Here is a 27,857-nt window from a genome sequence, read left to right as displayed (position 1 = left end):
TAAGTCATGTAATCACGACTAGTTAATGGATATTGAATGGACAGTAAACATAACAATATTACATCCAGTGAAATAGGTTTGAAAACAATGGGTAATTACTTTTGTAAGTATTGTACTGTTTCCTTCACAAATATGACATATATTTGATTGACTATGCACATAGCAAATTTGATGTTTTATTTTTGTTTTGAAGAAACATTTGACAGTAAAAAGGCTTAGTACTCAATGGTCACTCTATGTTTTGAAAAATAAGTGAAAGTGAAACAAGTCCAGAAAATTTTTGACTAATTTTATCTGCCATTATAAATTCCAGTATACGAAGGGCCATTAAAACAAATTTACAAAAATGTCTTCAAAAATCAATCAGGAATTGTTATATGATAAAAATAAGTTATGGATATGTGTTTTAATTGTTTAAAGAAAATATTTAAATTTCTTCAAGGGAAATTTTTGAGGATATAATGTTTTGTCACACCAACAATAAATTATTTGAAAATTTTTTTTTGTAGGATTTTATTCCAGTGCACGAGGGCATTATTTATTGAAAATCCCTCAGAAATTGGATAAAAATGTAGGGATATGTGTTTTAACACTTTATTTGCAGACCTAAATTTGTAACAGGTTTTTTTGCAACACATAATTTATTGAACATCCGTCGTATAATTAATCGAACACTTTATTTGCAGAACTATAGTAACAGTGGGCAACACCTTTTTAGCATTCCCTAGAGGTGCATGGCTGGTGCTCTATGTTGCATTAGACAAACTCATTATTTACAAAACGCCTCAATGTCTCTAAAAATTCATTAGTATATGGGGGTCATCAGATATGAATAAACTGACATGTAAGATTATTACACAAATGTAGCTTGTAATCAATTCAAGTAATATTAACATTATTGTTAACCAAGACAAAGTAAATGAATACCTTATTTGCATGTGTTTTCCATTTATGTGATTTTAGATTTCTGTTTTAAGATGAGGCTCTGTTGTTCAAAAAGTGAAATTTATTAATTCTTTATAAATCCCCTTCTCCCCGCCATGTACATGTATTTTTAGAGACAGATCAATTGCATAAATAATGATGAAGAATGTATCTTTCAAAATTATAAAAAATTGTGGCCCCTGGCTCAAGGGCTTTGGTGTTAGGGCGAGGCTTTTACATTACATTTAATTCATTAAAATCTTCACTGCTCTTGGTTATAAGTACATGGTTATGATGAGCATGAATTATGAAAATCATGGCCCTGGTTGAGAAGTCCTGGTGTTATTGTAGGGCTCTGTGTTAATTAGAATACAAACTAAGTGGTGGATATCTTTCAAGCAAGGGTATCTTTAAAAGTAATTATGGCCCCTGGGTGATGGCTTCCTTGGTTACATTGTAAAAAAAATGAAAATCTTTGAAAATCTGCTCCTTGAGATTTAAATACAATCTAAGTACATAGTTATGATAACCACTAGTGTCTGTTCTAATTTAAAATTGTAAAATTCATGAACTTTAGTTGAGAGGTTCTTGAAAATCTTTTTTTTTCTGTTCTTAAGTAATCAGCAAAGAAACTATAGTTAATGGCTATGACGAAGAGCTTTGAGTGAATTGGAGAAACCTTTTTATCCACTTATGATAATCCATCAATATGAATGCTATTTTTATTTGATAGGTAAACTGAATAGTTTTTAATAGGTAAATTTTAAAATAGTACATTTAATAGCACATTTTTACACGAACACTAAATTGTCTGCGGAAGTTTCAATTTGCCCGACATGACATCTGAAATCTGACAAGGAGCACATGACAGGTGTGATCGGTCGACAGGGAATGTCTACACCTATATGATACCTGATCCCATCACTGATGTTCTGGGAGTCCGTATTTACTTTTCTCCTGCTTGGTTTATCTTAATATACTATGGGTTTGATTGATGTTTGATATCTTTAATTTTTATTATGAATTAAATTTAAAATTTTGAATTTCTAACATACATACATTAAACAGTTTTAAAAATAGCATTCTAATGCAGTTGTTTTATAAAACACGTTTTGATTGGCTAAGGCGCTGATTTTTGAAGCAGTAAAACGAACATTCAAAGACTAAGAGGGTAAATATGTGACAAGGATTGTGCTGCATGGGTGTTGTTTTGGAATGTTGTTTTATGCATTAGCGCCAGTGTAGCGTTTGTTGGTAGTGATGGACTGTAGATAGACTGGCATATGTTCGGAATCCATTCCGTGGATTCTTGACACGGATGCATACACTCAGATAACAGTTAAATCCCATGGCAAGCTTTGCATGCTGGATAATGCTTCTTCCATGAAAGAGTTTTCCTAGAAGGCAGGGGTTCGAATCCCACTGATATACTAACAATTATAAATCGTGCAGCGATCACACATTCAAGGGCTGACACGCTCATTATCACTGCAGCATACCTTGCCTGAAACCTAGAGTCTATTGCATCACTTGAAAAGTGAGTTGAACTTTCCTATATACTGGTCTATCACACTTATTCCCACTCAGGGGATCACATACGGAAGTTACTTACATAAAGTATGGATTCTCTCCAATGGTGCTTTCAAATCCTGAAGGTCTGATACATAAAGTTATATAGTTTTCACAATAGATTTATTTTCACTCAGAGATGCGAAAGATTGACATGTGTTTTCCCATACTGGAAGTAATATTCTTGATATAATTGATAACAAGATTTGCAAGATATCAAATTTATGTGTCCAGTTGTGTTAATGGGGACAGTTTAATGTGACACTATCAGATTAGAACAAAAGTGACATAATATGAACATGTAAATGGAAGCAAAATACGGGAATGGTAAAATCACTGTAGTCATATACCGGTAATACATGTATATATATAATATATGCTAAAATACTGCATACACCAAGAATACGATATTTGAACCAATAAAAGTCAACAAAGAAAACACAGCAAAGACAATATCACTGCTTTTACCGACATCTGTCCACGTGACCTCGGTCTGCTGGTGATCACTATTTGATACAGATTCTGTCATGCCGATCCCATTCTTGATAATATACTCATCGTATTTGTCTTTGGTAGTGTCGTTGCCTTTGCTTCTACAACATGTTTTACACAATACAAATCTTGTTACAGCTGCAATACATGGGGGCACTTTCCGAGATTCTGGCATGTGATAAAAATATAACGTTATTATCGTCAACGTCATCACTAAAGCACTCAGAATTAGGTCTGCTAACAGTTTAATGCAAAGCAATGAAAGATTAGGCTTAGAAACGCTTGGAAGATTGTCAGACGCGATCGTTTGAAAGACTGCAATGGCGAGTAACACAGTGATGGAGTACCCGACCCTTTCTCCGGACTGAGCAGGAAGAAGAAAGACAAGGATGTTGAGCAAACCAACAAACACAATAGGAAGAATCATATTTATCATGTGAAATGTGGAAATCCTCTTCAAGAATAAAGTGATCTCTATCAACGTGAGTCCCCGTACACTGTCGGAGCCCGATTTGACTGATGTGTCCACCAAATCCCACATACCATGAGGAGAGTACACATGCAAACTTATTTTGTCAGATATAGCAAACGCAGTGACTTCGTGTATGCTATAGCCCCAAACGACGAAGGATATCGAACAAGACTGCGTATCGTAGGGGTATTTGTACATATCTGGTGTACATGATGATGCCCAGATGTCCCCGGGGTACCATTCTGCTCGACCCTCGGAGTTATACCTTATAAAGAAATTGTCATCATCTCCAAGTCTTCTGAACTCTTCTTGGGGTGAAGCTAGGACAACTAGGGGTCTCCATACATCCTTTTCCGCAAAAAGAATATTTTCAGTTTCATTATATTCTTTTGGTTCCCATTTCATCCTGTAATCACTCCAATATACAGTAAAGTATCCAACCACTGAGATTTTTCCGTTCACTTCGTCAAATTCAGCAATACGGATCAGACTAAACAAGAAAAACAGAGGGGTAAGCTCTCTCATATCTTGTACTCCTCGAATCATTTTGTTGTAGTTTTTCTTGATGTCCACTGACAAACGGTTGGTAGCTTCGTGTGGTTGACCAGCACCAAAATAAATGAAACAGGATAGACATAGTATTGTCCTAGTCAGAGCAACTAAAACCTGATGGTCTGCCATCTTATAAAGGCGAGTCACTGTCGCACAAGTACAGATTCTTTACAATTCACTCTCAAGCGTTAAACGATACCCTATTCATAAGGGATATGAATAGAGTTCAGCTGACGACACTTCTTGTAGGTACCTCACATACTCCCCGAATAAGAAAAAATACTAGTATAATACCCTAAAATTTTATGATTATTAGTGTATTAACTAGTCAGAGAATGCAAAATTCTGTTTCAGGACGGATGTACTAACTGTCCACACTCCATGAGGGTATAGATATATTGACTTTGTGCTAGCTCGGTAAATCAATGTGCACTGAAGCGGAGGTCGTTTGGATTTCGCAATGTCACAAAAGGTCAATCTGATTTTAAAAAAAGAAAAGTAAACAGGAATCTCAGATTTGTATCGGAAGTAATTACTGTGGTACTCAAATACGATGATATGCCTATTTGCATCAATATTAAGGATTGATGTATTTTCATCAATCATTCTCAGAGACCTCCTGTAATTATCAGTTTGATAATTAAACTTTGATGCAAAACATATATCGGGTAGTCGTCGTATCAATTATTTCGGAAATGAGTTGTACCTAGGGCACATAATGAAGACTTTATGTTAATTTTCAAATAAAAAATAAGTATCATTTTTAATTCAAAGGTAGGATTCATTACGATGAGAATTGCCCTTCCGGTGATCACCCATCTAATGCACAGTATAAAGAGCTTTTAATAATTCAAATGATTAGGTAATCTGTCCTTAGATCTTTAATAAAATAAACTGAAATATACAGTTTGATACTCAAATTGTAGTTAATTCACGTATTATTAGGCCCGAATAATCGAATATTCAATTAATTTATAATGATAATGATAATAGCGAAGTACATGTATTTGTTTTCATCATTTAAGCAGAGGCAACATTTATTTCTTCCATTGTCTTTGAACATTTTGCATGGTGGTAAATTACAGGTACCCTAGGTTGAAAATGAATAAATTAAAATAACTCAATGTATAGACATCTGTTCTCATTTTCTAGAACTTCTTAATAATTTATAGAGAGTCTCCCTACATTTTTGGATATGTGTTAAAAGTAAATTTCCATTAATGAAATAACACAGAATCTTCTACTTGCAAAAGTCTCAGTTTAAAGGGTATTTCTCCCTCGTACCTGTCATGTAAAGCCACATTAATACATCCCTTATGTACAATCACACAGTCAATCTGACTTTATGACGTCATCCATTGCTTTAACTCCTGTAAATTAATGGTACTAATAAATGAATTGTCTTGTCAATAACTCTCCATAGATTTCAAACTCATAATATAAAGTCGTGAAAGAGAAAAATGACCACGCCTATGAAGACGATAATGCAGACGACGGCGACGATGAGAGGAGTGTAGCGTTTTATTCCACTGGGGCTGCTGCTTGATTTTTTGTCGTCAACCTGAAATAAATTGAAAACATTGGTAATCAAAGAATATGGAGCGTAATTTGAAAGTAAAGACAAATCTCTAAACGAATAAATGTTCATGTAATGTGCATCCCAAGATTCATCACCCATGCAAGTTTGGTCACTATACGGCACCAAAAAAGCTAACTTTGTCATTTTCCTGAAAAATATAAAAGTCAGACGCAACACCCAAATCAAGACTGATACTGTATTCCTATGTGCATCATCCTTAGGTTGGTTTAAACACTTATTATAAATTCTTGTCAAATATAGATCAAATCAAGCAAGTTTGCATTGTAGTGTATGAACATTTTTTTTCGACCAGTGAGAACCATTGGAAATGTTAGTCTTATAATAAGTATAGATCTGTATAGGAAACAATTTTCAAAGGTACATGTATATATTACAAACATTTTTTTCAGAACTCTAATATATATGTTTCATCTTAGGATCTTTTATTTTTCTAACAAGTAGTTTCTTCAAGAAAAATTAAGTGAGGCCGAAACCAACATATAATACAGAAAAAATCTGACAAAAATCTCTTTTTCAGGCATCTAACATTATTGGAAATTTACAAGATTAGAGCATTTTTAGCGATGCATGTTGAAAGGTCTCCACATCGTTATGCTGATACCAAAGTGGGTGACATGGTATACCTGTTGTCACCTCGGACTAACATTTCCCTAGTACATAGACAATAAAATGTCACCAGACCGTCGTCCAGATTCTGGTCAGGTGAGTGGCTATCAATATCAAATATTCACTTTACCTTCATACGCTGATCCTCATCGATGATTCTGTTTGGTTGCAGGATGGCTCGTGTTTCCCTCAGTCTTTCGGTCTTTTCATTGTCCTCTGGTACCAAGTCTTCCAGTAATATGGTTACATTTACATTGGCTTTCATAACACACTACTTTGATAACATGTCCAATTCCACAGATATGAAGACCCGACAACACTTCTTATGATATTGGCATAAGTAGAACTCATAAGAAAAGAATCGTAGGACGCTTTCGATTTCTGTCGATATCTTCTGGCACGTCTTGCATTTGTGTGTCGCCATGTACTATAAAATCTGCAGCATCGCTGGAGTTATAATAATGTGTAAAATGTGCTTTCATTGATTGTCATTTTCAGTTCGTAAATCGTGGATCATTCTTAAGATATCATTTCCATTGGCCGTTACTACTCAAGTTCTCCAGTACAGCATTGATTGAGGCTGCAGGAATAAAACTTTCCATTATGTAGAAGTTTTACAGTTTCGGGCAGTTTGGTTTCCCAGGGGTGAAAATAATTTAAACGATGTCCAAAGACCGCTTTAAATCATCAGAATGAAATCATACACTCTCATTAACTTCTATTGTAAGCATAAGTGACATGTTAATTATGAACGGTATAAATCCAAATTAAAGAGATACGGAATAAGAGTCATGGCCTTTCTGATTAACCTTTCTTTAAAAACAGCAAGGTGGATATAAACCTTTTAGCTGAACTTTTTTATGATTAGGCCTAAAGAGAGCTGGTCAGCATTAGAATAATGCAATAGCTATTTGAGAAAGGGAAATACAGATTAATGCTTAATATTAGCCTATTTCCTCGTCGCCTTTGTGAACATTTGCATGTCTGCGATGTTGGATTCCAGATAGAATTTATGCTACTCGACTGTATGCGAACATAAAATTGTTAACATGCATTAAGCATGCTAACATTCTATATAATTTTGTCATATACATTGTACACCATAATAAGTTAACGCAAGTTACAAATTTGTTTTAGAGAATATGATATAAAATTGTCAGTTTTCTATCCAACGTCAACGTCAGGATCTGACATACCATACAGGAGGTAACAAATTTACGTTGGCATGCGAATTAATTATGGAGGCATTCGAGTTTAGTCGATATGCAATTTAATTATTTTGGAATGCGACTTATTTATTTCGATGCAATGTATGATTTTGTTTAAATTTAACCTAATTATGTCGACATGCAATACACAGATAAGTCGCATATCACCATAAATATATGCATGTTGTGAATTGACTTATTTAACCAGCCATGCCAACGGCGGACATACCAAATTTGTATGAAACCATAACAAGCAAATTCAAAGAATTGTGGTCCCCTGCTTTCGGTGTCTTTGTGGGTGAGATGTCATCATTTATGGCATATTGTATCAAATATGAACGTCCTATTCATTTGCCATTCAAAAGTTATCACCAAAGTTTTTTTTTGAAAATAAGGCCTAACATCAAGGTCAAGGGGTCATAAATCATAGCATACTCGGTAACGTCTTGTCACAGGAAATGCACATGTCAAATATGAAAGCCCTATTTTTTCTCAATCAAAAGTTGTAAGGAAAAATAACATTTTTGAAAAGTAGGTCAAACGTCAATGTTCAAGGTCATGGAGTAAAAAATTGATGTATTTAAAAAGATCTCGTCACAGGTAATATACTTGTGAAATGCGAAAGCCCCATCTCTTCTCATTCAAAAGTTATGGTCAAGCTTTTAGTTTCTGAAAAGGTCACAGTCAAACTTTAAGGTCAAGATCACGGGTTAAAAAATCATAGTGTATTAAGAAAGGTCTTGTCACATCTTAAATATGAAAGCCCTATTTCTTCTCATTCAAAAGATATGACCAAGGTTTAACTAAAATTTATTATTATTATTTTGGTAATACAGAATGATACTGTCATTTAACATTAGTGTCTCTGTTGACAGAATCTGACTTTGGTCAATGTTTTTCTTGCTTTCGATAAAAGTCGACGAGCTGGGAAACACTTGATCAACATGATCACGGAAGACAAAGGGAAATCTGGAGAAGAGTTTGTTACAGGGAATGTTCATTCTCTTCTTGGAAGGAATTCTATTATTGGTCAAATGATCAAATTTCGGACTTTGACATCGGTCAATTTCGTAATTCTGTTCTAAAATCACTTTTATATTTTTTGGAACTGGAAGACACAAGCCATTAAATAAACGGTAATCCAGCGGAAATACATCACTCTTGGAAAATACGAAACGTCCTCGATATTGTGGAACCGTATCCCAAATGTGTGTTTTATTTTCATCATAAAAGAAGACGTCCACGAACGGCCATTGATTATAATTTTTTCTGAAGACTTTCCATTGTGATGACATATCTCCCCAAACACTGAGGGAATGAAACATTCCAGATTCCAGAATGCTTCGCAGTCGTCGTTTGACCTTTGAACTGACGATAACGTCAACGTCATCGTCCCACGGTATTTTACCGTGATGTCGATACGTTCCCAGCAGCGAACCTCCATACAGCATGAATGGAATATTTTCCTTTTTGCAAATTTCAATAAAAGAATGAACTAAAATGTTCAGATTGTCTAATTTCTTTTCCGTAAAAAATGATAAAATTGTCGATTCATTTATGACATCTGCCCATTGAATTGTGTTTGCCTTGTTTTGGTTATTGATTTTCGAAGCGAGGCACAATTCTCTTTGCTGCAACTGAAATCCTGAGCATGAATTAATGGTCACACTGTCACAGCGTTTAATGCTGTGTGCCATTTCAATAAAGGGTTCTTTTTCTCGTGAATGACGAACGGATCTGAAAAGCCATGTCACAATAATAAAAATCAGTACTAAACAGACACCATGTTTACAGAATTTGCTCCTCATATTAAAATACACAATCTCATTATTGGTATTTAGAAAAAAAGGCAGTGTATTCACATAAACATTTTTTTTACCGATATTCTCAGAGCGCCACTATTATTGCGCACGCTAGTAACTATTTTGCTCGGCTTTGGATTCTAATAGCAGATATGCTGAAGAGAGAAAGGACACTGCATGCTTTAAAAAGTTAATGTCATTATTTTTTTTATAAAAGGTAGTAAGATCATGGATCGAGGCATGTAATAGATTAGTCTCGAAACAAGTTCTTGATCATACTAAGAAACTTACATCCACGAAATGCCAGGGGTCCTGAGTCAACAAGACGTCGTTGGGGTCCAACGGCAATGTGTTGACTCAGGACCCCGTCATTGCGAGGATGAGAAACTGAGAAATGAAAATATGTTGCCGAAAGGCGAGAGAAATAGTATGATCGGGAATCAACAAAATAGTCTTAATACTCTTTTACAAATTTTGAAGCAAAATTTACTTGTCTGTGCTTTTCCCCATTTTGTCATTTTGAAACAAACTTGAAATACTCAGAAAGCATGACTACGTTGAGCTGAGGTCCGTTTATGATTGTATGGATGGCTGATAGTTTGCGTTTAATAGACTTTGTTTTGGCCAATGTTACCATGTAAACCATCTCTTAATTACCCAACATGTTGAGATTACAATGTATTAATTAAGTTGGCCCAACTTGATCCAACGTCAACCAGTTCCGTTTTTATAGACTTTCTAGGGAAGTTGGGAGTCCAAAGTTGGCTCAACGTTAGCACAAAGTTTGTAATGCAACCTTAGCGAAGTTGATATTTTCATCTGGTAGCAGTAAAATGGACTAAAGTTGGCCCAATGAAATCTCAAGTGATTTTTTAGCTCTACTGGTCAGTGACCAGAAGAGCTTATTCCGTCCGTCTGTCTGTCTGTCTAGCTGTCTGTCTGTCTGTAAACAATTTTTCAAAATGCTACTCCTCCTACAGTTTTGGTCTGATTTCAATATAACTTTGCACATAAGTAGACTATATTAAGATACATAATTCTGTGCATCGGTTTTTGAATTCGATGAACCTTGTTGCCGTGGTTACTAAAAATAGAAATTTCTGTGAAATGCTTTCAAAATGCTACTCCTCCTACAGTTTTGGTCTGATTTCAATATAACTTTGCACACAAGTAGACTATACTAAGATACATAATTCTGTGCATCGGTGTTTGATTTCAATGAACGGTGTTGCCGTGGTTACTAAAAATAGAAATTTTGGTGAAATGTTTTCAAAATGCTACTCCTCCTACAGTTTTGGTCTGATTTCAATATAACTTGGCACACAAGTAGACTATACTAAAATATATGATTCTGTGTATCGATTTTTGATATCGATGAACGGTGTAGCCGTGGTTACTAAAAATAGAAATTTCTGTGAAATACTTTTAAAATGCTTCTTCTTCTACAGTTTTGGTCTGATTTCAATATAACTTGGCACACAAGACTACACTAAGATACATAATTCTGTGCATCGATGTTTGATTTCGACAATGTTGAAGTGGTTACTAAGAATAGAAATTTCTGTGAAATGCTTTCAAAATGCTACTTCTCCTCTAGTTTTGGTCTGATTTCAATACAACTTAGTACACAAGTAGACTACACTAAGATACATAATTCTATACATCGATTTTTGATTTCAATGAACGGTGTTGCCGTGGTAACTAAAAATAGAAATTTCTGTAAAATAATTTTAAAATGCTATTACAAATACATTTTTTATTTTTTTAATAATATAATGTGGCATGCAGATAGACTATTTTTTAAAATTTATTTTGATGACTGATGTTGCCACGGATTGGTAACTAAAATTGAAAATTCTTTAAAATTTTATTAAAAGCTACTCCTACAGTTGTAGATTGCAATTATGCCAGAAATAGTGAATTAATCAAGGGGTCATTTTTCTATTTATTGCTGTTTAAAGTTTAAAGTCCCAACTGCTACTTTTCTCTTCCTTTGTTATAAGTATAAACAAGTAGAGCTACAGTCTCCACAGAGACTTCTGGTTTTTGAAATTTCTTTTAGAATTAGTGAGTACATTGGTCCAACTTTGGACAACCAGAAGTCTCTGTCGAGACTGTAGCTCTACTGGCTTGTACGTATAACAAAGGATGAAAAAAGAAGCCATAGTCATCAGACCAAAACTGTAGAAGGAGCAGCGTTTTAAAGGAATTTCACAGACATTTCTACTTTTAGTAACAACGGCAACACTGTTCATCGAAATCTAAAACCGATGCAGTATTTTATGTATCTCAGTATAGTCTACTTGTGTGCCAAGTTATATTAAAATCAAACCAAAATTGTAGGAGGAGTGGCGTTTTAAAGGAATTTCACAGAAAATTCTATTTTTAGTAACCATGGCAACACCGTTCATCGAAATCAAAAACCTCTGCACTATTTTATGTATCTTAGTGTAGTCTACTTGTGTGCCAAGTTATATTAAAATCAGACCAAAACTGTAGGAGCAGTAGCGTTTTGAAAAATTGTTTACAGACAGACAGACAGATAGCTAGACAGATTGACAATTAGATAGCTGGACGGACGACGGACACCTTACTATCGCATAAGCTCTTCTGGTCTCTGACCAATAGAGCTAATAAAAACTGCGAACTAAAGGACGATGTCATAAGTTGGAAGCATTACGTTGGCCTTAGTGGAGCCTGGTGTATCAGCGGGCAAGAAGGGGATACGAAGGTGATCTGAGGTTAGTAAAGATGAAGACAACACTGGCCCAACATTGTTCCTATGTTAGCACGAGTATTCTCTTCTAAGTCGGGATGAGTACTTTGGTCCAAGGTTGGCCCAATAGTTGTAATTTTTTAGAACTCAAATGGAAATTATTACCATCATCAGTGAATTTCCAAATTTTGCCTTATACTTCAGGGTTTCGTCATTTTACAGTTCTTTATTGTGGCAGCCTATTGTACTAGTACGTATTTAAATAAGAGAAAATTGTACCTTTAGTTAATTATGAGAACTCTAAAATTACCAGTATGGCATTCAACATTTAATGAATGGAAATTTTCTTGGGAACTGGATTTTGATCCCCATCTACAACTCCTACAACCCCATGATAGGAAGCAGTAGGTTACACCCCAGAATCAGAGGGCCATTTGACATAACGTGGAGCAGTGTCACATAGCGCAGCTCAAACATCCCAAACGCCCCTGGAGATGCTAGATACACGAAAATCCATGGTTTCACCAATCATTTTCATGTTGTATCCAGTTGTGTAGTTTCCAAGAGTCATCAGTCCTTGGTCCTATGCACTCAAGGCATGAGAACGAAGAGATAGACGATATAGATGTGGCCCAACATGTCTGTTATTTCTTATATAGATTTTACAGAAAATATATGTTCGGAAGAAATCTTCAAAATCATGATGGAAGTAAGTGGGTAAATGCCCTTTCTTTACTTTGTCAACTGCCAATATTGGTGTCAAAGACCAATCTGACATCTATGATTAACCATTGGTTAACAGTCAGCAAAGCTTCCTTGGGTGTACATGCTTAAGTTAACAAGTGGTTAGAGAAAATTATCCAGTTGACAAGAAATTTTAACCATGAGTTTTTCTTCCTGTTGCAAGAATTTGGCTTTTTGTTTCATGAGTTTGGCTTCCTGATATATACATACAGGTATACAACACTCAGAGTCATTCACTAATTTCATTTCTACCACTGCATAATAATGTTGCTACATATACATGTATGTAGAATCAGCAAATAGTTCAGGAATGCTAACTGGAGAAAATTGGTTACATACTTTGCAAAGAACACTAACTCTAATATAGACAATAATAATTAATATAAACATTTGTATATGGAATATATAAAATAGATCAATATTTGTAAGAAAAATACATATTTGAATATAAATAAAAAAGCAGAAAAACATCTTGAAATGTGATGGTCCAATCTTCTTTAGTGTGTAACATATTGCACAATGGAAATACAGTGAAACCTGTCTAATCCAGATGTTGTATAATCCAAAATCTTGTTAATTGGAAAGTTGTCTAATCCAGACAATTCTTTGGAATCTGTGGTGTCTGTACTAGACAAGTTTTACTGTGCACTATATCTTTCTAGGTTAACACAGTTTCAGTGTCTGGGTGAAGAGCACTGATCCCCCCGCTGGAGCTGTGACTGACTGTGATACAGATCCTGCTTCCACACAAATCATGGTCTTATACTCCTCATCCCCAAAGTCAGACATTGCTTTAGCTTTATCTTCCCATGGATTCCAAACAACTAGAAATAGGAGATCATTATATTTAAATATAAACAATAGATACAGCTGTAACTTCTGTTTTTTCTTAAAAAATGTTCAAAATAATTGATCAAGTTTAGTTACAATTTAACAAATAAACATAGGAATGAGGGGTTATATTACATTAAAATATAAAGCCCTGCCAGTATTATGTTTCATTTTAATATCGATATCTGACTCACCCACATCTGGGAGGTTGGAGAGGACCAGATTGACAGATTTCTTCCCATCACCTAAACCTTCCACACACACTTTGTCTGCTCCACATTTCATATACACTCTGAATAAAAAAGTTTCTGTATTCAAAATATAAATAAGGAATTTAAAATCTATAACACATATGTATAGTGTTTTTCTAAATGTTCCATTGTTTGCTTTGTTCTATTGCACAGAATTCTATTTAACATGTGAACGCATATTAAAATTGACATAATTCATATCAAAGATTTTCAAAGCATAAAAACAAAGCATCTTGCTTTATACATGCATATAAAAAAAAAACCCAACAAATTACTGGGGTATTTGCAAGATTCACAGTTAAAATGTTTTTACCTGTCATAATTCTTGTATACACTAACTATTTTTCTTTCTTCCGTTGAAACCTTGCCTCCCTCAACCTGTTCAGGAATAATAAATACTAGTATCTTGTCATCTATTTATCATACAATTTATAGATCAAGTTGAGTAGACTCTACACATATAATATTTTAACATGTGAACATATGATATCAATCATATCATATCATAAAAAGTATGATTCTCCATCAAGTTTTCATGGATTCTGTTTCCTTTAACTTCAGACCAATGTTACTAATTCTGAACCTTATCATTGTACTGTAGTCCTTCTAATCCATGAATCCTCACATCTGCTATGTCTGGGCATCTAAAGTAAGTGTGCATCAGAGTGGTGAAATCAAAAGCCTTGGAGTCTAGAATTAGAATCATTAGATAGCAATCCTTTGCCATACATGTGGTACACATCCAAAACAGGAACATGAATGACTGATTTCACTCAAATGAATCACTAACCATTGTTGTTGACAGTCAAAGTAAGCTTCAAATCATTTTCTCCCAGATCAACATTGTATACAAGTTTAAATCTGAAACAAATAAAAGTTGTCTTATTTTATGAGAGTAGGGAAAAGTGGGGCTAGTTTACATCAGAACTTGAAATAATAAATGCATAAAGAACTTGCCTGTAATCCCACATTTTTCTTGTCTCTTCATCATCCTCTAGTGAAAATGACATAGATGCTCTGCCATTGTTCTACAAAGCATGCACTGACAAGCTCATAGTAATTCGGGAAAATAGAAATCATTCAAAGTTAACACAAAATCTTAGTCACCTTTTCATTCACATTAAGAATTTTTAAAGCATTCTCTCATGTTTAATGTTAATGAAACAGTCACATATTAAAATAAAAATCATAAATCAATAGACAGGTAAAAAAAGAAGAATTACCTGTTTCGGTTCAGATTCTTTCCTCCATCTTTTTATTCTTGCAAATCCATGTTGAGGTCCCTTTTCCCATGGGCCAAAGCATGCTAATTAAGTGAGTTAATATTTAATCAAAGTTATTTGACAATATTTCCACATTTTTTAACTTTTAAAAAAGTAATAATTTAACTACTGTGTTTAATATCATTCTTAAAGTAAAAATTAGAAGACTCTGAAGAAACTGATCGACCGACTGTATGTGTATCTCCACTAGTTTGAAAAAAAACTACCAAATGAACTTAAACATGTTAAGACTATGCAGAAGAAATGAAAAGAATACTGGTAATGATCCTTGCTTTAGCCTCTTTTTGTGTCAAGATTAATTGCAATTAAAATAACTATTAAATCCAGTAGGTCAGATCCAGGATTTGAATCAAAATGCAACATTTATGCAAATTTGGTTTGGATTTTTTTCTGGTGAATAACAAACCATATTCAACACCAAAAGAGTTCATATAATTGTATAATATGCATCATTTTGTATCTGATCAATATGGGGCATCGAATACAAATGCACTATGAAAGACATGTGTTCCCAAAGCTTTGATCTAGCATGCTTGAATGTGCTCTTGTACACTTCATTAAAATGAGCTAAAATAAAAAAAAAAACAGGATATACTTACGGAAAACAAGAGGTATTCCTCCACGGATGGCCTTTTTGTTGTCAAACAATGCATTTTTACTGAAGAAATATTTTGAGCCAATGAATATAAAATTCAAAAATTGCCAAAGTCAATATGCCAAAAGTTACATGATTGTGCATGAATAATTATATAGTTGACCAATTATTAAACTAGCTGGTATTAACTGGTTAACATACCCAGTAAAACCAAATTGGGTAAAATCACCCAGCTTACCTTACAAACAGCACTTCTTGGGCATTGCATTTCCAGGATATTATAGTGGCACCTAGAAAATTGTTAAGCAATGTGTAATTCAGATCATAAAAGCTAACTTTATCATCTGGATATTGGATAAACACTAAGCCCTAATAATCAAATATTAAACAGGTTTATTGAACATAACAATTACAATGTTACATAGCAGTATGACTATCTTTGTTCCTGTATGATTCAATATGTATGTCTATGAGTCAATAACTCAATAAGTGATACGTTACAAAATGTACTTGTTGATTTTACTTGGACACAATTCACAAAATATCTTGAGACAGCTTACTACCTGAGCTACTTGTGACACATTCACATGCTCTATACAAATATCTATGAAAATAAAATAATAATACCATGCAAGTGAACAGAGACATCTGTAATGTCGTTGAGCTTCAATACTACTACATCTTTAGTGTTCATGTTGAAGTGTGGGAAAAGAAAAGTAGAGTTCAACATCCCGATCCCGACTTCAAATATTCATGAGAGCATTAGGATTATGATATGATTAGAGTAACGGAACCCATTTATAATATTATACTATCATGTAAATTAGTTGAATCTGATTGGTCGAGAAACATTTGTTAAAAAACACTATTACCCGCTAAATAATGAAGCCACGCCCTCTCGCGTAGCAACAGTCAACAGTGCTTGACGACAGGTGATATTAAAAAACCAGAAGTCTCTGTCGAGACTGAAGCTCTACTGGTTTGTACTTATAGCAAAGGAAGAGAAAAGTACTTAAGCAGTTGGGAATTGAAACTTTTCTACAGCAATAAATAGAATAATGATCCTTGATTAAGTCTCTTTATGTTCTTAGTGTAGTCTACTTGCATGCCACATTATATTATAATCACACTAAAACTGTATTTGGAGTAGCATTTTGAGAGTATTTAACAGAAATTTCTATTTTTAGTAACCACGGCAACACCGTTCATTGAAGTGAAAAACTGATACATAGAATTATGTATCTTAGTGTAGTCTACTTGTGTGCCATGTTATATTGAAATCAGACCAAAACTGTAGGAGGAGTAGCATTTTGAAAGAATTTCACAGAAATTTCTATTTTTAGTAACCACGGCAACACCGTTCATCGAAATCAAAAACCGATATACAGAATTATGTATCTTAGTGTAGTCTACTTGTGGGCCAAGTTATATTGAAATCAGACCAAAACTGTAGGAGGAGTAGCATTTTGAAAGAATTTCACAGAAATTTCTATTTTTAGTAACCACGTCAACACCATTCATCGAAATAAAAAACCAATACACAGAATTATGTATCTTAGTGTAGTCTACTTGTGTGCCATGTTATATTGAAATCAGACCAAAACTGTAGGAGGAGTAGCATTTTGAAAGAATTTCACAGAAATTTCTATTTTTAGTAACCACGGCAACACCGTTCATCGAAATCAAAAACCGATAAACAGAATTATGTATCTTAGTGTAGTCTACTTGTGTGCCAAGTTATATTGAAATCAGACCAAAACTGTAGGAGGAGTAGCATTTTGAAAGAATTTCACAGAAAATTCTATTTTTAGTAACCATGGCAACACCGATCATCGAAATCAAAAACCGATACACAGAATTATGTATCTTAGTGTACTCTACTTGTGTGCCAAGTTATATTGAAATCAGACCAAAACTGTACGAGGAGTAGCATTTTGAAAAATTGTTTACAGACGGACAGACAGACAGACAGACGGACAGACGGACGACGGACGCATTACTATCGCATAAGCTCTTCTGGTCTCTGACCAGTAGAGCTAAAAATAGCGACTGGGAAAATTTATGCGCGCACGGTTCACTGTTATATGTATTTATGTAAAATATTCAGCATGATATAATAAATATTGCATGTAGTTGAGTGTAACATTGAAAATTTTCACCCTTAACTACATGCAATATTTATGTAATATTATACTTTCATGTAAATTTACTTGAATCTGATACGTCGAGAAACATTTGTTAAAAAACACTACTACATGTACCGCTGAATAACAAAGCCACGCCCTCCAGCGTAGCAACAGCCAACACTGCTTGACGACGGGTGATATTCCAAAAAATAGCGACTGCGCAGAATTTATGCGCGCACGGTTCACTGTTCATATGTATTTGTATAAAACATTCAGTATAATATTTAATAAACATTGCATGTAGTTGAGTGTAACATTGAAAATTTTCACCCCTCAAAAACCATTGTCAACATCGCCTGCGCCTCGGTTGACAATTAATGGTTTTCTTGGGGTGAAAATTTTCAATGTTACACTCAACTACATGCAATGTTTATATAATATCAACTGCGATAGCATACGTTGTTTACATCTCAAATTTATCCAATATACTCAAGAGTATACTCCCAGTAAAATCTATCTTCAATCATATAGTCGCGATTATGACAATGTAAGCAAATATATCATTGGTTTATATTTTGGCTGACGTGTTTCACGAGTACAAATTGTTAAGACTTCGTTTTCATACTGAATTTTACAACGGAATATCCCATCTCTCTATCAAAACATAGGGCGCATTGCAGTTGTGGCTTGTCTATAGGGGATGCTTACTCCTCCTAAGCCACCGGACCCCACCTCTGGAATTTTCAGGAGTTCGTGTTTCATTTCCTGTTCACAGCTTTGTATTAATTATAGATTTTTTTTCAGATTGATCAATGTTCGTTTCCCCCACCATTTCTTTACAACAACGCAGATATGTGTAGTTCGTTATCTAAACGAGTCTAAAAACAATTGGAGGTCAGTTATGGACGACAAACAGCTCATCTCGTCCTTGATTATCAATCAAACACATCATTTAAAGATACAAAAATGATGGAAGCATATCTCCAAAGAAAATTGAATATTGTTATTTTTTCACAGCAAAATGTTATTGATCTAGGATGTCTTATCAATTAATGTCCTCAAACAATCCATATTAATGTATCAAATAATCTTTTTTTGTAACAGTGCATTATATAACTTTATGATTTATTTTCTCTTCTCAAATAACAATTTGTCACTTTATATGGTGTCCCGTGAGTCAACATGTCGCCGTTGGTCTATATAATATAGAATTTAAGAGTGATAGTTGTGCAGTTCATTCAGGCTCACAGAGCCATGATATTAAACTGGTGATGGGGTAAGAAGAAAAAATATTACACACAATACCTATAGGTCCAGTCAGTGCCCATGTAGCTAAGCGTCCACTGGTAACGCTCCAGTTTCAATACTTTTGTATGCCATCTGCCTTGCAATTATTTGAAAATCTGCGTTCCAGAGAGGTTTAATTAAAAAACCGCTAGAAATAATTAATATTGACTGACGGTCCTTAAGGACAAGGATTGAAAAACAAACAATAGGCATGTTCTCTTTTTGAAACCTTCATTGCTGTTTAGTACGAAAGCCCAGAAGGCTCATTCGAGATTCGAGTTTCCAAATACGAGATTCGAAATTCGAGATTCAAAATTCGAAATTCGAGATTCAAAATTCGAGTTTCGAGATTCAAGATCCAAACGAACCAATCAAAAGCGGGTTCAACATTTGATTATTTCCCTTTATTATGTTTTTACTATCAAGAAATAATTCAATATAACTATATCAAATGGGTCATTTCATTAAATTACAATGCAAGAAAAAGTGTTATATATATTAGAGGGAAATTTAAATAATTAATGGATTTTTGATGCGCAATGAATATTTTTATTTATATTATAGATTCTTAAATATTAAATAGATTACATATATCAGGAGTATATAATTATATTTTTGTATGGATGACAAATTACCGGCCGCCAGGAGATGGTCGGTTATATGATATGAAAGTTCGAAGTCGCTGTGAGTTTCTGCGGATAAAAAACAATTTAAATAAAAAATATTTAACATTAATATAATAGTATATTAAAAAGACGGTCTTAAGGTTAAAGAAAAATGCACAATAAACATAAAATTAAAAATTCTTACGAAGAATGAGGTAAATAATTCATCCAATACTGACTTAGAAATTTATTAGATATGTTTGAAGTGCGGAGAAAATTAAGACATGTGTTGGGCGTAGTCTAAATCAAAGACCGCGTTATGTATATTACACAATTTTATTTTCTCTATTCAAACGGGATTTGTTGTATGTATTTATTTTAAAATGACGAGTACATATGTACACATATAAACATTTTGAAAAATATGGTTAAATGTAAATTCATTAAAAGACTTAGCAGGCTACAAAATATTACAAGATTTGGCCCTTAGCAGACGAGGATAATGCACGTTTTACAATGTGCCAAGAATTTTCCCGCTACAACTCAAAGAAAAGAAATGAAGTGGCGGATCTAGAGGGAGTTTAGTTTTTTCCTCTAAGAGCGAGCAAGGATACCAACATATTTGTTGCATTTTTATTAAATTAAACTACACTGGATATCTAGTTGTAGATTACATTTAATTTTAGTTTTAAACTTTTAATGTAAATGCCATACAGGCCCACGGTTCAAAAGTTGTTGACGCAGAGTACCAGGGGTTAATACTGAACATGCATTATATAATTAAGAAAATCATGCAATGTAGAGCACAAGCTTTTAATATCACGAGGATATATATTAAAAGATAAATATAAGATATTTTAAAAACAGACCACCATAGTCTTTAGTTGCTTCATAAAAGGAACATTAATTGGTTTGCGGCCGATTTTTGACGCTTACGTCAATACATGTTTCTTGTCTTAATTTTTAGAAAAACACAGGTACGTGTGGACAAGACCCCCCCCTTGATATTGAACCCCGGGGCTTATTTCTCTGTTATGTGTAGCCTTACAATACGAAAAAAATCGCTGGCGTAAAACCCCCAGAATAATCGCTCAACCAAAAAAAAAAACAAAACAAAAAAACACTATTTATTACCCCACTTTACAAGAAAGAAAGCTGTTTACGGAAAAAATGTGGGATTATTACGTGATGCAGAGTCAGTCTGATAGCATGGACTAAGACAGAAATCAGTGGCAGATTTAAGGGGGGGGGGGGCGCACCCGGCGCGCGCCCCCTTAAAATTGTCCAAGTTAGCATAAAACATAGTTTGTCGAGAAAATGTTTTAAATGTCTACTCGGTAGACCTCATTTTTACCCTACAAAACTTCTAGAATCCAAGAGCTTCCGGGGCCTTCGCCACCTGGGCCCCCACCAGGGCTTTGCCCTGGACCCACTGAGGGCCTCAAGGCGGCCCCCAGACCCCCTGCCTGAATCTGGCGCCCCCCTAACTTCAATTCCTGGATCCGCCCCTGGAAATACATTGTATATGTAGAGACAGTGTGAATCGACATATAAAGTTAAAACAAAATAAATGCATTTAACACCAGTGGGGGTACAACGTAAACAGACTGGAGTGGCATATCCTTCTCTTATAATGTATAGTGGGTATTTGGGGGGGGGGGGTGTTGAGCGATTATTCTAGGGATTTTACAATTTTTTGTTATTGTATACATGATGAATAAGTTTAATAAATAAAACTTGTGAAAAAAATGTCCAATATGCCCTAGGGTTGAATATCGACGGGGGAGGGGGGTGGGGTGGTACCTTTCACAAGTACCTGTGGTTTTCCTAACACAGGAAATGCATAAAGATTAAGATTAGTAGACAATTCAAAAATATATATACTCCTGATATATGAAATCTATTTAATATTTAAGAATCTATAATATAAATAAAAATATTTTTTGCCGATCAAAATTCCATTAATTATTTAAATTTCCCTCTAATATATATAACACTTTTTCTTGCATTGTAATTTAATCAAATGACCCATTTAATATAATTATATTGAACTATTTCTTGATAGTAAAAACATAATAAAGGGAAATAATCAAATGTTGAACCCGCTTTTGATTGGTTCGTTTGGATCTTGAATCTCGAAACTCGAATTTTGAATCTCGAATTTCGAATTTTGAATCTCGAATTTCGAATCTCGTATTTGGAAACTCGAATCTCGAATGAGCCTTCTGGGCTTTCGTAGTTTAGACTACTGTAGGGGCAAATCAAGAGGAGCAGCTCCGCTGTTTAGGCTATACTGGAGCATGAAGAAGACAGTGTTAAGAGGCTGACACTGCTGCTTAAACTATTCTGCGAGCTTAAAAAATACTGCAGTAGGACTATTATGAAATACAGTGTAAATAAATTTTGGTGTATCTGCGTTTAATTTGATGAGCAATTTGACATCACTTGGAACATATTCTTGAAACTTTCTCTAAATCATTATCAGCCAGTTCCTCACTTTTTTACTCTGACAGTTTGTTAATGAAAAGAAATCGAAAACAAACAATAAAAACACGATGAAAATGTATTCTGGCAATGATGTCAGTTTTTCATCAGTCAGGACTTTCGAATGTCTAAATATAAACAAGAGAACCATAAAACAGATAGAAAGGGAACATATCAAACAATCGGATCTGACACCAAATAGGCGGCCCTATTGTGCATGGCGTGGAATCAGCAATATAGAAACATTTTAAAAATATCTTTATCATTGCCTTTGATGATTTTATTGAACAATGAATAAAGTTAATAGAGAGTACTTACAAATCATATTTATGAGAATAGCCCAGAGAAAAGTTCTTATTTCAGATTGCTCTGTTTCTGTGTAAGTGCGGTAATGCTTGTGTGTATTTAAAATAGTACCATCGCTGTATTTATATTTTCCAAACATTCTAGCTCTTATGGGCGGCGGAAAGGGTAAAAAGATGTTAATGCAAAACTAACAACTTATTTTAAAAAACATGCTGAAATACAAAACAGACCACCTTAAAACAAAATCAACAGACTCGTTTGCAAAGTCAACAGACTCCGATGCAAAACCAACGATCACTGATGCAAAACCAACAGTCATTCACAGAATTGACGCTAGATGGCGTTAAAAACAGACATTATCTGAATTAACGCTAGATGGCGCGCAAGTTTTCTCTCATAATGAAGAAGTAAATCTCTGTGTATGTGACGAAGATTTTTCACTACATAAGAAAAAAAAAATTTTTCGATTCTTTGAAAATCAGTGCGTCAGTCTGATGAACTGATACACAGTTAAACACACTTATTGAACACCTCGCAAATTTTAGATTCCAGATTCAAAAACGCAGCTCAGTGAAGGTTACATATAAGGAGACAGGCCTAATATAGAGAGTACTAGTATTGCTTGCAGATTCATGTACTCTGCAGACCATTAATTGAATTGCAGTGCCTTGCTATTGAGGGTTTTCATTATTTTATCTACATTCTGAGGTATGGATATTTTCATTGTTCGCCTGTAATTTGCATAAAACTGAATGTACAGGTTTATTATTTTTTTTATCGTATTTAAGCATTGAGGTTGTCAGCAAGATTCCATTCCCTTCAAGCATTCAGCAAGCCTAGTTCCCTCGGTTGGCTTGCACTTCTTGACTCTCTCATTAATATACATGTACAATAGTTGTAGACTGTTTTACTTCAAAAGTGAGAGATCGAATGCCTAAAAGCTTATGATTCCAATGCACCGATGATCCTGATTCACAGATATGTCTTATGCGTGCGAGTGTTTGAACGGGTGTTCAGACGTAGAGAGCAAAGAGAGTAGGGTAGATCTCGAAAGGAATGGCGCGAAAACAACATTCTAACTTCTCGTCGGAAGTATGCACCCGCAATGATGTACAAAAAGAAGTTAATACAATAGTTCATATTGAAAATGGTTCTTGTTATATATAGAATTCCCTGCCAATAATCTACATCCGGGTCCGCATATGCGGCTAAATCCTCTGTATTGGAGAGGTGTTTGGAATGCAGGAAGGTCCGCAACCACACTACAAAAAATGGCACGTTGAAGGCGATGAAACAGAATGATACTACCAATAAAATAATGGTGAATTCCAGTCGAATTACACTCTCCTCAGTTACTATGTTGTTATGGCTTTTTCGTTTCTTATTCCTTGACAAGATCTTCCGAATGGTCAGGATGTTGAGGACTACTATGACTATAAAGGGTATCATGCTCATCAAAATGGCATAAATACTGTCCAGAATAAAAGACAAAAAGCTGTAGTTTTCGGCCGTGGTGCAGTAGCGATTCCCCTTAGCACTAACATAAATGGCACTTAGAATAGGTTTGTAGAGAACAACGATCGTTGAAGACGCAATAATGCCACCAATAATGCGCTTAGTTCCGCGTTTGGTGCAAATTATTTTTCTAAGTAATGGCCAGCAAACGCCAATGTAGCGCTCCAATGTAAACGCAACCACAATCCATGTCGACAGAAGCCTAGAAACATAAGCCATATACTGCTGGAACTGACAAACCACATTTTCATCGAAGAAAAGGGTTTTGTTCCTCATTTCCGGATCCAGGTAGACAAGTCCCCGCCGAAGCCATTCCACCGTGACGTAAAACAGTAAGGTCAAAAGATCTGACACGGACAGGACAGACAAATATGTACTGGCAGAGAGACTGCGCAGGTTCTTGGTCATAAACACACACAGCGAGAGAGCATTCCCTAAAAGTCCGATGACTATTACAAACGGCGTACAGTAAGAGTAAAACAGCCTGGCGTTGTGGAGAAGTGAGTTTTCCCCGGTGTCGTTCAGCCACCATAATAACGTCCTGTTACCACTGTCCCAGTGTGGGTCGTAATTGTTCTGCATATATCCATAAATGACGTTGTACACGGTCTGTAGATTGGTTCTGTTCACATCATATAGACTCATGTTCTCTGGAAAATGAAATGAAAACAAATAAACGCAGAATATGTAGGTGCATATAAGTACAATGACACCAAATGTCACCCTATAGATTTTATTTAATCTCGTTTTTAAATATGTCCAAATGATAATTTCCAGATGAACATCTGCCTCATAAATCGAGCCTGCTGTGTTGTCCTAAAGCGCACTTTGTTAATGTGATTTCATGAAGTTGTCGACAAACATCAAACAATGATCATAAAGTCTAGTTAAACTAGATTTCAGGATCAAAAGACACTAGGAAAACAAAGAAAAAATGTCTGAAATTACTCAAACAATAGAATTAAATTTTTTGCCAATATTCCCTAGTTCTGCTGGAGGTCGTAACATAAAGGGTACTTAAGTCGAAGACCATACTTATGACGACTCGTGCTATTATTTTTTTCTAAGTTACTTAGTTATAATAGAACATTGTATTTTACTTCGAACAGATCAACTCATTATAAAATTCTTTCGACCAAAAATAGAGTTGAGTTACTTAAATTGATTTTGCATCACTATGGCATATTGACTTTACAAAAAGAACAATTCAATTAAACAGCCCAGATGACTTTATGGTATAAAGGATTATATCATATTAGTGATATGGATTTTAATTGCTGGAAAAAGCGACATCAACAACAGAAAAAAGGACTTTAACCTTCAGGTGCATTACCCAGCGTTAGCCGACCGAGCTATAATGAGAACTCTTAAAAAACAAAGAAAACAGCTGATACGACACAGAAATATTCTGATGGAAAGCACACTTTTTCTCAATAATCACATTAATACAAAGACGTTTTATCGGGTGGGTTGTAGTCGCTGTCGTGTGGTACTGTAGTGATTTGTTAATAGTTTCTGATGGGTTTATTCTCTTTTCTGTCATGACAAATCGAAAGTCATCATTAGGGTTTACAAATTTAAGTAACTTTGTTGTGGTAACAATCCTGAGCCTTAATGAGTAATGTGACGGTATCGATAAACCAGCGATTTCATTAATGACAAACGGACATGTTATAATCATGGCATGATTCGAAGAGAGACACCAGTGTATCAAAATTTATATGGAAAGATTGCCAATTTCAAAGGATTTTGAACTTAAGTTATTCCCAAAGAATAGCAGAACACACAACGTGCAAATGATAATATATACATTATCTCATCTACCTGGTACATATATAGTTCATTCATATACAATCAACGAAAAAATAGTTATATGAGATAAAATTGTATCGACCACGCCAAATTCACAAAAATAAGTTAAACCTAGTTTCACAATTGATAAACTAGGTTTATCGACTGTAAACTATAGTTTACAAACCGTAATTAAACTATGGCACGCCAAATTCACAAAAATGAGCAAAACATAGTTTCACAGTCGATAAACTAGGTTTATCGGTTGTAAACTATAGTTTACGGACTGTAAACTATAATTAACAACGTTAATCTATATTTTACATCTGTAAACTATAGTTAACGCGATAATCTATGTTTCACAACCGTAAACTATACTTAACACTGAAAACAATCATTTGCGATTGCAAAACATAGATTATCTGATAAATACAGTTTCACGATTTGTAAACTATAGTTTACAAACCGTTAACTATAGTTAACAATCTGATAAATATAGTTTCACGATTTGTGAAACTATGATTAACAACTCTTAACTATAGTTTTAGATTGTAAACTATAGTTTACAAACGTGAATCTATGTTTATCAACAAAATCTATGTTTAACGCTTATTACAGACAGATAAACTTAGATTATCATTTGTAAACTATAGTTAACAACCGTTAAATATAGTTTTACAGATGAAAACTATACTTAACGAATCGTTAACTATACTTAACGAATCGTTAACTATAGTTTACGGTTTGTAAACTATAGTTTACAGTCGATAAACCTAGTTTATCAAAAGTGAAACTAGGTTTATCTCATTTTTGTGAATTTGGCGTGCCATATATAGATTAACGTTGTTAACTATAGTTTACAGTCCGTAAACTATAGTTTACAACCGATAAACCCGGGTTATCGACTGTGAAACTATGTTTAGCTCATTTTTTTGAATTTGGCGTGCCATACATAGAACTTACGAAATGATGACTTTAAATAGGACTGCTGATTTTCTTGCTTCATCACCTTGTTTTTCAATAGCTTACATCGTTTAAGAAATTGTTCATACATAGAACATTCTCTTCCGTATGGAATTAACTAAAAGATATAATCCCTGTATGCAGGAGATGAAGGTATATTGCTGCATAAGAAAGGGAAGTTGACTATGAAAAAGTTATAGTCATCATGTTTATCATAAATCTTTGTTGTTAGATAATCATTAACGTCTTTTTCAAGTGAAATATCCAAAAATGAAACGAAACAGATGTGTCAGACTCTGTGGTATCTTTTATTTCAAGCTCGCCAGAATATATCGTATCGATATTAGAATGGAAATTATCATTGTTAATTGACAATACATTGCCGATGTATCTAAATGTCGAATTGAGGGTCACAGGAACTGTTGTCTTCTTTTCACGTAAAAGATTTTGAACAAATTTCGCTTCATATGAATAGGAAAATAGATCTGCTAATGACGGGGCGCGATTGGTACCCAAGGGAATTCCAATAGATTGTTGGAAGACCCGGTCTCCATAAACCACATCATGAGGAGGGGGGGGGGGGGGAGAGGGCAGAAATATATAGAAAACTTAAAATGCGTCCAGGTTAATTATGACCTTGTGAAGACTAAGTGCGTACACGAACGGTTTCGTTCTTGCATCGTTGGAAACGAATAGAAATGCAAAGGACAGTCTATATGTGTACTTAGAATGTCTTGGCAGAAGAACAGGGGGACTTCCGTGAATCCGATCCAGGGTAACAGGACAAAGTCAAGATTACCCATACGAAAATGTGTAGTTGACCGTCAACTAGTCGTCAACTAGCAGTCAGCTAGTCGTCAACTGATAATGCGAAAACAGTTGACCAATAGGAGTTGAATGCTGAAAAGCGTTCAACTGATTTGCATAAGACGGCCAGTTGACCATTAGTTGATAATCACTGTTGATATTCTGCTGGGCTAGATATTTGGACTGACGCCGTCGCAGAATCCCTGGACAGTCACTCATAATTCATGTCTGGAGATTAAGTCCCAACTTCGGTCGACTATAGCAAGAATTATTCACCTAGACCACACTGCCGTTCGCTTCAATTACTGTAGATAACTTTTTTTCGCGA

At 34.7% G+C, this 27,857-nt stretch overlaps 4 protein-coding genes across 4 annotated transcripts; all 4 read right to left on the bottom strand.

Moving 5' to 3' along the window:
• Positions 1–2,619: 2,619 nt before the first annotated feature.
• Positions 2,620–4,397, bottom strand: LOC134239621 (acetylcholine receptor subunit beta-type lev-1-like). Its single transcript, XM_062721801.1, has one exon. The coding sequence runs from the start codon at positions 4,136–4,138 to the stop codon at positions 2,873–2,875; it is 1,266 nt and encodes a 421-aa protein (XP_062577785.1). The 5' UTR covers positions 4,139–4,397; the 3' UTR covers positions 2,620–2,872.
• A 3,829-nt stretch (positions 4,398–8,226) lies between these two features.
• Positions 8,227–9,148, bottom strand: LOC134239631 (uncharacterized). Its single transcript, XM_062721809.1, has one exon. It carries the CDS (start codon positions 9,118–9,120, stop codon positions 8,227–8,229), a length of 894 nt encoding a protein of 297 aa, XP_062577793.1. The 5' UTR covers positions 9,121–9,148.
• Positions 9,149–12,913: 3,765 nt separating this feature from the next.
• LOC134239619 (uncharacterized) lies at positions 12,914–16,343 on the bottom strand. The gene is made up of 10 exons (XM_062721800.1): positions 16,273–16,343; positions 15,884–15,935; positions 15,650–15,708; positions 14,991–15,073; positions 14,725–14,795; positions 14,558–14,628; positions 14,351–14,457; positions 14,081–14,145; positions 13,711–13,808; positions 12,914–13,509 (listed from the first exon to the last, which is right to left on the bottom strand). Exons 1-10 carry the CDS (start codon positions 16,337–16,339, stop codon positions 13,349–13,351), a joined length of 834 nt encoding a protein of 277 aa, XP_062577784.1. The 5' UTR covers positions 16,340–16,343; the 3' UTR covers positions 12,914–13,348.
• Positions 16,344–23,139: 6,796 nt separating this feature from the next.
• On the bottom strand, positions 23,140–24,613 carry LOC134239618 (P2Y purinoceptor 1-like). Its single transcript, XM_062721799.1, has one exon. It carries the CDS (start codon positions 24,611–24,613, stop codon positions 23,426–23,428), a length of 1,188 nt encoding a protein of 395 aa, XP_062577783.1. The 3' UTR covers positions 23,140–23,425.
• Between the last annotated feature and the right edge of the window lie 3,244 nt (positions 24,614–27,857).

The sequence above is a fragment of the Saccostrea cucullata genome, unplaced genomic scaffold (genome assembly GCF_032062105.1).
Source record: "Saccostrea cucullata isolate Sc308-1 unplaced genomic scaffold, CSIRO_AGI_Scuc_v1 ctg80, whole genome shotgun sequence".
Classification (NCBI taxonomy): Eukaryota; Metazoa; Mollusca; class Bivalvia; order Ostreida; family Ostreidae; genus Saccostrea; species Saccostrea cuccullata.
This window is presented reverse-complemented; position numbering and strand designations above follow the sequence as displayed.